Source organism: Jaculus jaculus, chromosome X, assembly GCF_020740685.1.
Source record: "Jaculus jaculus isolate mJacJac1 chromosome X, mJacJac1.mat.Y.cur, whole genome shotgun sequence".
Taxonomy (NCBI): domain Eukaryota; kingdom Metazoa; phylum Chordata; class Mammalia; order Rodentia; family Dipodidae; genus Jaculus; species Jaculus jaculus.
Window position 1 is genome coordinate 18,272,226 of NC_059125.1, and position 12,430 is coordinate 18,284,655.

Consider the following 12,430-nt stretch of genomic DNA (forward strand, 5'->3'; position numbering starts at 1 on the left):
GAAACACTCACCTTTGCTATTATGCTTCAGGCCATAGAGCGAGAGAAACCTGAGAAGTTCAGAAAACTGCAAGATGCCAGCAGATCAGCTCAGGCCCTGGTGGAACAGATGGTGAATGGTAATTACATGGAGTTGATTTAGATAATCTGCTTAGGGATTTGAAGAACACATACGTTCATGTTTATCAAATGAATTATATCAGTACAAATTAGAATTAGCAGAAGTATATGTTTTAATATTTTTTAATACTAAGTGAATTACTGGGAATAATTCAATTTGAATCTATTGGTAGAAAATGACATGTGGTACACTATCTTTAGCAAAGTTCTGAAATGTACAAGTCCAGAATCATATTTATGATATTTGAGTTATAGAGATGTATTCAAAACAACAACAATATATTGCACATATACTCTGCCATTTTATTTACTGAAGAAAAATGAAACTGGAACCAACATATTCCTCTGTGCTCATGTAAATCCATGTTCTTCTTAACCATATATATTTTCCTCAATTATAAATTCAAGTCATTCTTTCCCAATCTCTTTCTATATGTCTCTATCTCTGTATATATATATATATATATATATATATATATATATGTATATGTGTGTGTGTTTATATATGTTCTATGTATGTTTGCAATAATAAAATTATTACTATATATTTAAAATATAAAACATATATAAATAAAATATAGATATTACATGTTAAAGAAATAAAGTATATTTATATGTAGTATACACTTATACAGAAATCTAATTTTAATTTTGGATGATTTGGAATTTTTTTTCTTCAGAATAAAAAAAATATTTCTTTATTACTCTTATTTAAGTTTATTTATAACTGAAAAGCAAACCCCAAGACTTGTTAGCAAACCCCTTGTTTATTTTAAAATATCTATGAAACAGTGAAGTTTACTGCACTTAGAAAATCCAATAAGAAGTAGATGATTTGGTTCTTATGGAAATTTATTGAAGTAATTTTAAAAAAAAATATTGAGCTAAGCATTGTGACTCATGCTTGTACAATCTGACCCCTCTGGTTCTTGAGGCAACAAGATTTACAGTTGAAGGCCAGTTTGTTGAACATAGCAAGACACTGTTTACAAGAAAACCAAATGTAAAAGGTATTTATAAATTAAAAAAAATATCTTGATAATCAGGTGCATGGTGGGTCCTAAGATTTATAAAAATGCAAAATTGACCAAAGTTCCAATGTAGAAAAAATGATCCCCTTTTTTTTATGATTGTATAACATCAAAAAGCACTATTTCTTGAATCATATGAGCCTATGATTTGCAGGATAAGCCAAATGTTGCCTTCAATTTCAATCTAATGTTGGCTTAACAAAGTGAAATTTGTATGCAGTTTTTTAAAATAATATTCTGTTGATTTTAAAGCTATGTTGCTTATTTGACTAATATAGTAGACAAGAAGAAGTTCTTAGTAGTTTATTTGGAAAGTTTTAAAGAAAATTTTTGTTGAATAATCCATATGCATACTTTAAAACTACAAAGGAGTGTGTTTTCCTTATGGATATACTAATTGTTTTGGTCAGAATATGTGATCATCAATGATAATATATTAAAATGAAAGGTTACCAAGCACTCATTTTAAGGCATTTTTCATTGAAACTTGTAATACTTCTAAATTATCTATTTTGAACTACAATTTTTTGAGCTAACATTAATATTTATTTCAATATTAATAATTTGGATATGAATAATTATTACCTTGAGAATACTGGATAATGATAGCTCTTGTAGTTTTTTTCAGAAATATAATCTTTGTGACATTTATCATAATTGTATGAGTTCAGCATAATGTTCTTAGTGTCAATTACTTCTTTGCTTCCTAGAACCTTAGTGAGATTAATTTGGAGATTATACTAAGTACCTAGTTATGTAGTTACATGGTTCTTAAGGTGTGCTATACTGAGACCAGAGTCCAAAATGTTTATTATCTTTGTGTGAAAAAAGTCATTGTAGTATAAACTTCTTTAAGATTTCATTTTATAATTCTTTATGTGGAAACAAAAATAAAATAAAACAATTTAAAATATGGAAATAATAAATATTAAATATAATTAATGATCTTACTAAATTTCCAGTATTATTGGTAGATTAAAACATTGGTTTTTAAATATTCTGTCTTGAAAAATTTATAAACTATTTGAATACAAAGTTACTCACATATATAAGTGAAATTAGAAAATTTCTAGACATTCTGGGACCAAACCCTAAACACTTTTGCAGTTTATTTTTTATTTTTATCTAGTTGGATTTAGATATCCTCTTTAATTGCTTTTGGTTGGTATGCTGTTCTTTTATAAATATATAAATTATTCTTATTGGCCAAGTGTAGCAAAATAATAGTTTGGTTGTTTTATATAATGAATATTGAAATTACCAAATATATTGTACCACAAATATTTGCTTGACTGCATATAAAAGCAAAGGTATGGATTCCATTACATAAACTATGGAATGGCTTTACCATATTTTCCAAAAGAGACAGTATAATTATATAATAGAGTTACTAGTGTTTCCTGCATTAAATTTCCCTTCACTTTCAATTTCAAAATGTAGTTTTCTGCATTTTAAGTGCCTGAAGACACATTATGGAAACATTTAAATAACAGTAGAAATTATTAGTATGCTATGTTAACAGAACATCTCAAAATGATTAGCCCCTAAGTATTAGTAGTGTTTAAGGTGAAGCCTAGTCATTAACATCATCAGAACAGTTGTTACTTTGCACAGAATATGGCAGGATACCCATTAAATAACTACAATTTGTCTGTTTGCATTTAGAGCTAAAGTACTTTCACATGAATGAAATTACTTGAATTTGAAGTACTCATTTAAAAAGTATTTAATTTATTTACTTGCATGCAAAGAAAGACAGAGAGGGGGAGAGAGAGAGAATTGACTCCGCATGTCTTCTAGCCCTTGCAAACCAACTCCAGATGCATGTGCCACTTTGTATATCTCACTTTATGCGGATAGAGGGGAATTGCACACTGGTCATTAGGCTTGGCAGCAAAGTACCTTAACCACTGAGCTATCTCTCCAGCCCTGAGGCACACATTTTTGTCAGATGAGCAAGCAAGGACAGAAACGATTGTGGTCATTCACGTTTGTCGCATAAACTTTTCTTTGCTTTTAAGAGTTTCTAGTGGAAACAACTTTCCCAATGTTGCATGGAAAATGGCAACTTGTTTCTATCAATGACATATAGAAATAGTATTATTTGCAGTAGTCTATCCCAACATCTTCTGTGAGTACCCTCCCTGTTTTCTTATTCCTGCTTCAGGTCTAGGAAGCTTGATTTGCATTAAATACTGGGATAATTCTGCATAGAGTTCACATCCAATAAATGTGAATTGGCAAACATAGTTTTCTTGTTCTACCTCTAATTTTAAAAAGGAAAAGCCACTTGTGCTTGTGTTGGAAAGTAGGACATCATAATAAGTCACTGTGACTGAGGCAGATTGTTGACAAAAGGAAATAGGCATAGAAACCTGTTGGTTTCTCTTTTAGGACTGGCTTTAGAAATGGGAAAAATGAATAGTGGCATATATCAATTTTGTTTAATCCTGTACTCACCAGAGTTTGTACTATATGAAAATGTTTTAATATATACATATATGATTTAAGGAAAGTAGTATTAATTTTGAAGAGGTATTGTTTTTAAATGGCTAAGTATGTGTATTAGAGTCACAGAAGCCATCAAAATTTGGAATCTGTCTTTATTGTAGATTCTGAATAAATTCTTATTATGTGTTAGGCTATTTTATTGAATGTCGAATGTGCCTGTAATGACCCTCACTTAAAGTGCAACCAAAATAGGAGTCTGTTAGCACCTTTAATTTTTTCCCAGGTATTCTTCTAACGCAAATACACTGAAAACACGGGTTTTTGGATTATGCTGCTCTGCCTTCATGAATTGTGAAGAATATACTTGATGATAAATACTTCACTTTAAGTGGCAGTTCTGAAGTACTAGCATTGAAGGTGGTGCACAATTAAAATTATTCTAACAGTCTGTTAGGCACTGTACACAAGTAATAAAATTAATGGGTACACTTCAAGTAATGATCCATTTCCTCTGGGTGCAATATATTTATTCATAGACTATCTCAGAGGTTGTTTAGAATATGAGATGTAGATGGATTATGATCCATTATCTCAGAGAGTCTAATGTGCTACTACAAAATGTTTTCCATAAGTATTGTTCATGATGCCTGGCTTATCAGAGTTTGTATTCTCCAACAACTAACAGAAAATTCAAAAAGCAGCTGCTCCAATGATTGATATAAAAACTTCATAGATATTTTTCACTTACATACTGTCACAAACTTAACAAACGTCAATTGCATGGAGGGGATAATCATATGAATACTTAGGCATAAAACTATGTCACGTATAGTAAATATTTTCATATGCAAATATTCTATTGAAAAACAGATTATTTGTTCCAGAAATGCATCGATATCATCTAATATCACCAAAAGAACTTTACAAGATATGGCCAATTAATTAATGAAATTTAATGGCATCTTAACTTTTCATTTAAGAGATAAATTCATAGAAGGATGTTTAATATTATTTCTGATCCTCCTACCCAAGCATGTTTAAGCAAACCAAAAAGAAGAGACTGTGACAGTTTGTATATGGTTTTTATTCCTCTTTCTATTTGCTCTTAATGTTTGTCTTCATTTGCTGTTGGATCAGTTCACATATACAATGTAGTTACACTATTTCTACTATGACTTGAAAACTCTCTCAGGTACTGCTAGTGCAATATATATCCTATAGGGTTTTAAACATTGACTGTTCATGTTCCAATTAAACCAAAAGCATATTAACTTATGAATTAATAAAATGTGTGCATCCAATTTGTGTACAAAACTTGTAATTCTCTGTGGTCAGTTTCAAATCTTTGCCACAAATTTCCTTTAAAAAATGATGTGTATATCTTTGTTCTTCAATTCACTTATAAACTAGTATAAATATATGCTGTAGTACTCCAACATTCCAAAAATTGGGCATGGCAGTGAAAATCAATAATGCTAACACTATGGGAGGTCAAAGAGGAATAACAGAAATTTGAGATCATACTCAGGTACGTAGTAAGTGTGAAGACATCCTATGATATATATAATCCTGTGTTAAAGTAAGGAAAAAATATTCTGTTTGTTTGTTAAAACTCCTATAAACACACCACTAATTATTGGTATAACTTTTTTTTAAATTTTTTTTGGTTTATTTTTATTTATTTATTTGAGAGCAACAGACAGAGAAGGAGGGAGAGAGAGAGAGAGAGAGAGAGAGAGAGAGAGAGAGAGAAAGAGAATGGGGGCGCCAGGGCTAACAGCCACTGCAAACGAACTCCAGACACGTGTGCCCCCTTGTGCATCTGGCTAACGTGGGACCTGGGGAACCAAGCCTCGAACCGGGGTCCTTAGGCTTCACAGGCAAGCGCTTAACCGCTAAGCCATCTCTCCAGCCCTGGTATAACTTTTAAAACACTTTATGCATATGCTCTCTATATTCAGTTTATATCACATAAAATTTAAATTATAAAACTTCCTTATTTCCTGCACGTTATTTCCTTATTTATTTATTTAATTGACAGGGAGTGGGTGAGAGAGGCAGAGAGAGACAGTGATAGAGAGAGAAACAGCGCACGCTAGATCCTCTAGCCACTGCAAACAAACTCCAGATACATGCACCACCTGTGCATCTGGCTTATGTGAGTACTAGGGAATTGAACCTGGGTATTAGGCTTTACAGGCAAGCACCTTAACCAGTAAGCAATCACTCCAGCCCAATATACATTTTTATTATTTGAATATAGGACATCTTTATTGAATCCTACTCATACATAGAAAGGATTTAAGAAATTTGGCATCATCAAAGAATGCTATCTTCAGTAGGATTTTTATATCAACTACTAACAGTAGAAGGAATTTTCTATTTGAAAACTAGTAATTCTTGTATGTTTATACATTTATTAAGATTCTCAATTTAGTATCAAGTGTTATAGACATAGGATTTTGGTTATGTCAGATTTAATTATAGTTTCTTTTTTATTAAATAGAAAGTTGTAAAGATGCATCCTATGTTAGTACCATTCTCATATCATCAATATTATCCTTGGTTACATTTGTTGGGTTTCCAATACATGTAAGACTTTGTATAATTCATCTATGTGAACTCTTATTTCATAAAAGTTGATTTTATCGTTATCCCTATTTCATGGATGAGTTAGATGAGATACAATGTGATTAAATAACTGAGCACAATTTATTCATGTAGTAATGGGCACATAGTGGTTTCACTTATTTAACTCATAGGAGTCTTTATTAAGTTGACCTTTCTCAGGAGCAGAGAACTATTTCTTTTTTTAATATTTTGTTTTATTTTTATTTTTTTTTAAACTTTTACTTTCTTTTTTTCTTTTCTTTTTTTTAAATTTTATTTATTTATTTATTTTGAGAGCGACAGACACAGAGAGAAAGACAGATAGAGGGAGAGAGAGAGAATGGGCACGCCAGGGCTTCCAGCCTCTGCAAACGAACTCCAGACGTGTGCGCCCCCTTGTGCATCTGGCTAACGTGGGACCTGGGGAACAGAGCCTCGAACCGGGGTCCTTAGGCTTCACAGGCAAGGGCTTAAACGCTAAGCCACCTCTCCAGCCCATATTTTATTTTATTTTTATTAATTAATTTATTTGACAGAGAAAGAGGAAGAGAGAGTGGGCAAGCCAGGGCCTCGAGTCACTGCAAATGAACTCCAGACATGTGCGCCCCCTTGTGCATCTGACTAACGTGGGTCCTGGGGAATTGAACCTGGGTCCTTTGCCTTTGCAGGCAAGCACCATAACCGTTAAGCAATCCCTCCAGCTGGAGAGCTATTTCTTTATATTACTTCTTATTTAGACAAATGTTAAGAAAGACTCATTCAGCATCAGCCCATCAATATCTTTAACTTACTTCTTCATTGCTTACTTAAAGTCTGTCTCATATTGACTTCTCATACATCATACATCTCATACATCTAAGTACTTGTTGAAATTCAATATTTGCTAAAAATACTTCTCTTAAAAAAACTAATCATTTAGACTATGGCACCATTATGAGAAGCAACTTAACATAATTTAAAAAATCCCAACTATTAATTTTAAGTTATGCCATTTAACTTTCCAGAATAATTTTAACACTTTATCTTAATACCATTTCTTGAAGTGAGTAGTCATATGATTTTAGTTTAACATTCTTTTCTTCTACTTTGTACCACAACATGACTGTTTTATTATTACAGTTAGTTGCAAATTACAAACATATTTTGGTATAATTATCATGGATTAAAAAATATCAAATACAATATATCACATCACACATACAGGTATCTCAATATGATCAATTAGTCTCTTAAATTTTATGAGTGTATTAGAATAATATTGAGTATCAGCAAACAATGACTTTTTATATGCCCAGATATACAGAAATATATTACTATTTTACACTTTTTTCCTATTATCTTTAAAAACCCAATGAACTATACAAAACAGAAAGAATTGTTGGTAATCATATTTACAGAACTATTTTAATATCATCCTTGGCTTGACAGTATAGTATGATTTGAATACATCAAAATTCAAATATCTTATTTTTTCCTAAATTCAAATCCATATTTTTAGTCTTTAAAAAGGAAAAATGAGGAGTCATGTCAAATTAAACTAAACCCAGGCTGTATGTTTCTGGATATATCACAAGCATATGTTAATAACTTAATTATCCTCTAATCCTTATTGTAGAAATATAAGTAAAATGAACAGTCATGAAGTAGATTGTTGTAGCCAACTTGATTTTTCTTCTAAATCATTTCATTCCTTAGCTGTTTTAATCTAGAACAGCAGTTTTACAGTGAGCATCGTTTGTTATTTTGTCAATTTGTTATCTTTGTGCCTAAATGTTGGAATATGAAATATTCAGTTTATTAATATTTCAAAAGTAGTTGACAGTGACTACATACCTATGTTTTTAAATACACAATTTCATATTTAATGTATGTTTTGTATAATGCTATTTACCAAGGGTATTTCACATAAATTAATGCACCTAAGAATACCTAAAATATATGAACTAACTTTACACATTCAGAATACTTTAACCAATTTCATATTGTGATGTGGTTATACATTCATTTTGTGTACATGTCTACACCAAAATTCATTTAACCATGGATGACATTTCAAACAATTATACCATCTAAGAAAACAGATCAGTTATTCCTAAAAGAAAATACTTAGTACAAAGATATAATTGTGTGCTGGCATTTCAATTTTGCTTTTCATTTCCATTTTCCTATCTTAATCTTGCTATTAGCCATTTAAAACATTAAATAAACATCAAAATGGGTAAATTAAAAACTTTTTTTCTTTTGGCATTTTGAGATAGTGTCTCACTCCAGCCCAGGCTGACTTGGAATTCACTATGTAGTCTCAGTGTGGCCTTGAACTTGCAACAATCCTCCTACTTCTGCCTTCCAAGTGTTGGGATTAAAAGCATGTTCCACTATGCCCAGCTTGGAAAAATACATTTTTATGAGAAAAGGAAAGAATATTTTTTCTAACAATTTCTGTAACTTCCTGTGATAAGTAAACAGTCTATTTGTCTCCAATTATAGCATAAAAAGAAAACAATTATTCTTATATGTTTGTTTATTTTTAAAGCATGTAAGTAATATTTCAACTAATACTCAAACCTGCTGTAAAAATATATATATATATATATGCACATTAGTTATAGAAAGTAGGTTTTATCAATATACATTATATTTTAATATCTATTTGGAGGCATCATTCTAAAGTATTACTCATCTATGAACAACCATTATATTCTAACATTGTATATTTTAAGTCTCTTTATAATTTTATGACATTTATATGTTCCAATGGGATGCAAGTCTTACTTCTAATTTCTGATTTATGATTTTAACTCACTATTTTGTGGTGGTGCATGATAGAAACAGATACTCGACATTTACATGCATGCTCATGAGCACTCACCTACCTCCCCCCACATACAAATCACCTTGGTCTTCACTGGCAATTAAATGATTTTGAAAGGGGTAGACAGGTATAAAGACCAGATGAGGGGGACAGGGAAATGAGGCCAAGAATTAAGAAGGGGAAATGTTAACGAAAACTAAGTTCATATATTAATAAAGAATAAAAATAATTTTGAAATAGTTATATACCCAATACTTTTATAGTAGATACAAATTGGTTTTAAAATTATCTTTTTGATTTACCTTCTTTTTGATTCTTTTGTCTAGAGGGAGTTAACCCTGAAAGTGTCAAACAAGCTTCAGAACAACTGAACAGCAGGTGGATAGAGTTCTGTCACTTGCTAACTGAAAGACTTCACTGGCTGGAGTATCAGGACAGCATCATCACTTTCTATAATCAGCTTCAACAACTGGAGCAGATGACAACTGCTGCAGACAACTGGCTCAAAACACAAGCCACCGCCCCATCAGAGCCAGCAGCAATTAAAAGCCAGTTAACAATGTGCATGGTAAGTATCTACCCTCCTGCCATTTGGAGCAGAATAAATAGGCATTTCTAGACAATTTGCAGGTGGGCTATAGCAAAGGATTTAGAAATCAAATGTTCACATTCCAAAGTAATATCAAAAAAGAAGCAAAAGAATCACCTTAAATGAGTTCCCCATATGTACTATAATCCTGATATTGTAGTTAGGTAATTTATACATAGCTACTTAATTTTATCAGTTTGCAAATGAGCAAGACAGTGTGGAGGTGCAGAAAGCATCACCAACTTATAAAAAATGGTATGTATTTTGGAGCACTTCCTTTTTAGCAGCAAATACATCATATGTTGAAAATTGGTGTATATATATATATATAAAACACACACAACTTAACAGCCAGCAAGTCTAAACACTATATAATTAGATAAAAAGGAGGGGATTCTTATTAAAACTGATGACACACTGAAAATTGGATAACATGAGTAATATTTCATTATAAAAGTTATTTTTTTTGTTTTATCTTTATTTATTTATTTGAGAGTGAGAGCGAGAGAGAGGGAGAGAGAGGGGGGGGGGAGAGAGAGAGAAAGGACCCACCAGGGCTTCCAGCCACAGCAAACAAACTCCAGATACATGCGCCCCCTTGTGCTTCTGGCTAAGGTGGGTCCTGGGGAATCCAGTCTCGAAGTGGGGTCCTTAGGCTTCACAGGCAAGTGCTTAACTGCTAAGCCATTTCTCCAGCCCATAAAAGTTAATTTACTAATGGGATTGCCTGGGCTAGAGTGAGACCCTACCTTGAAAAGCCAAAAAAAGAAAAAAAAAAAAAGAATCTGGACAGAGAGCACAATGTGGTGGTGCACACCTTTAATCCCAGCACTTGGGAGACAGAGGTCGGAGGATCGCCATGAGTTGGAGGCCACCCTGAGACTCTACAGTGAATACCAGGTCATCCTGGGCTAGAGTGAGACCCTCCCTTGAAAAACCAAAAGAAAAAAAAATATCTGGACAGAACTCCCCATAGACTAAACAGTTAGAATGCAAAGGTCAAGGATCCAAGATGTGTAAATTCTCCTGAGTGGTAAGAACTGGGAATGACCAATAATGTGGAAGTGACACAAAAGTGACCCAGAAAGAGATTAAAGGAGGTTATCTACAAGTGTGAAAACTAGAAACAGACTATGATGAAAATAGCTCGAAGTTTTCCAGTCATTAGTATGACCTTGTAGTTTTCATAAGAAATGGGAAGTTGATTAGAGGATAGTTTAAGTTTTCCAGCATTAAACTTTAATGATAAATAGAGATTATATTTTATATGAAGAACAATTAATTAGCATATTCTAACAAACTACTTTTGAAACATTTTATCTTTATTTATTTATTTGAGAAACAAAAACAACAGGGAGAGAGAGAGATTGAGGGAGAGACTGGGCACTCCAGAGCTTCTAGCCACTGGAAATGAACTCTACATGCACGTGCCACCATGTGCATCTGGCTTGCATGGATACTGGGAGGATGAAACCTGGGTCCTTAGGCTTCACAGGTGAGAACGTTAACCACCAAGCCATCTCTCCAGCCTGGCTACTTTAAATGTAGGGTGACTGGTGAGAGAGAGTTCCAAGGTTGGTCTGGAAAATTCACTGAATTTGGATAGTGTGGGCAATACAAACTGAAATAGTGAGGGATTTTTTTTTAAATTTTCTGTTTCTAAACATTAACTAAAAAGTTAAAAAATAACCCAGTAATATATTTTAAAAAAAGATTTTTAATACTATTTTTCTCAACCATTTCTATGACAAAAGTTAGCTCCATCCAAATTAGCATATGTATATCCAAAGTTAGCTATTTTATCTTACCTTTCAAATTTAGTACATAATTGCTGTAATTCTTTTAACTTCCTCTCCCTCTAATTGGATCATGATCCAATTTTACTTTTAATTATCCTGTTTTGTACTTATTAAATGTGAAGTAAGTACTTTTTCTAAATGTAGCATCTATGATAATAATACACTAAAAAGGGCATTTTAGCATTCTTGTTTTATTTTAAATTATGTGTGTATATATAAATTTATGCAACTTCACTTGAACTGAAACTACATATGAACAGTACTGTCAAGAGAAAATATAATGTAAGTTACATGCTGTTGCAGTCCAGTTCGCATTGTTGTTAGAAATCACCCAACCAAGAGCAGCTTCTGGGAAAAAGAGATTTATTTTGGCTTACAGGCTCGGGGGGAAGCTTCACGATGGCAGGGGAAAACGATGGCATGAGCAGAGGGTGGACATCACCAACATAACATAAGGTGGACTACAGCAACAGGAGGGTGTGACAAACACTGGCATGGGGAAACTGGCTATAAAGCCCATAAGCCCGCCCCCAACAATACACTCCCTCCAGGAGGCATTAATTCCCAAATATCCATCAGCTGGGAACCTAGCATTCAGAACACCTAAGTTTATGGGGGACACCTGAATCAAACCACCACACATGCTAAAGTAAGAAATAATTTTAAACATTCTAAAAACTGCATTTAAAGATTAAACACAAATACATAAATGAACTTCAGTAGTGCATTATATTTAGCCTAATTAATCAAAACTATTACCACAATGATGAATTGGTAATTTAAGCCTATGAAGCAGCATCTATTCTCAATTTTAAGAATTTTTTTCATTTTTATTTATTTTGGAGTGGCAGAGAGAGAGAGAGGCAGGGAGAGAGGCAGAGAGAGACAGGCAGAGATAGAGATAGAGATAAAGAGAGAGAGAGAGAGAGAGAGAGAGAGAGAGAGAGAGAGAGAGAGAGAGAGAGAGAATAGGCATGCCAGGGCCTCCAGCCACTGCAAATGATCTCCAGACATGTGTG

General features: G+C 32.8%; 1 protein-coding gene across 1 annotated transcript in view; it reads left to right on the plus strand.

Moving 5' to 3' along the window:
• Positions 1-12,430, plus strand: part of Dmd (dystrophin) — a 2,157,654-nt gene that overhangs the window by 785,181 nt on the left and 1,360,043 nt on the right. Inside the window, exons 20-21 of the mRNA XM_045140973.1 lie at positions 31-118; positions 9,350-9,591. Of these exons, the coding sequence (XP_044996908.1) occupies positions 31-118; positions 9,350-9,591 (330 nt within the window). The remainder of the gene's footprint in view (positions 1-30; positions 119-9,349; positions 9,592-12,430) is intronic.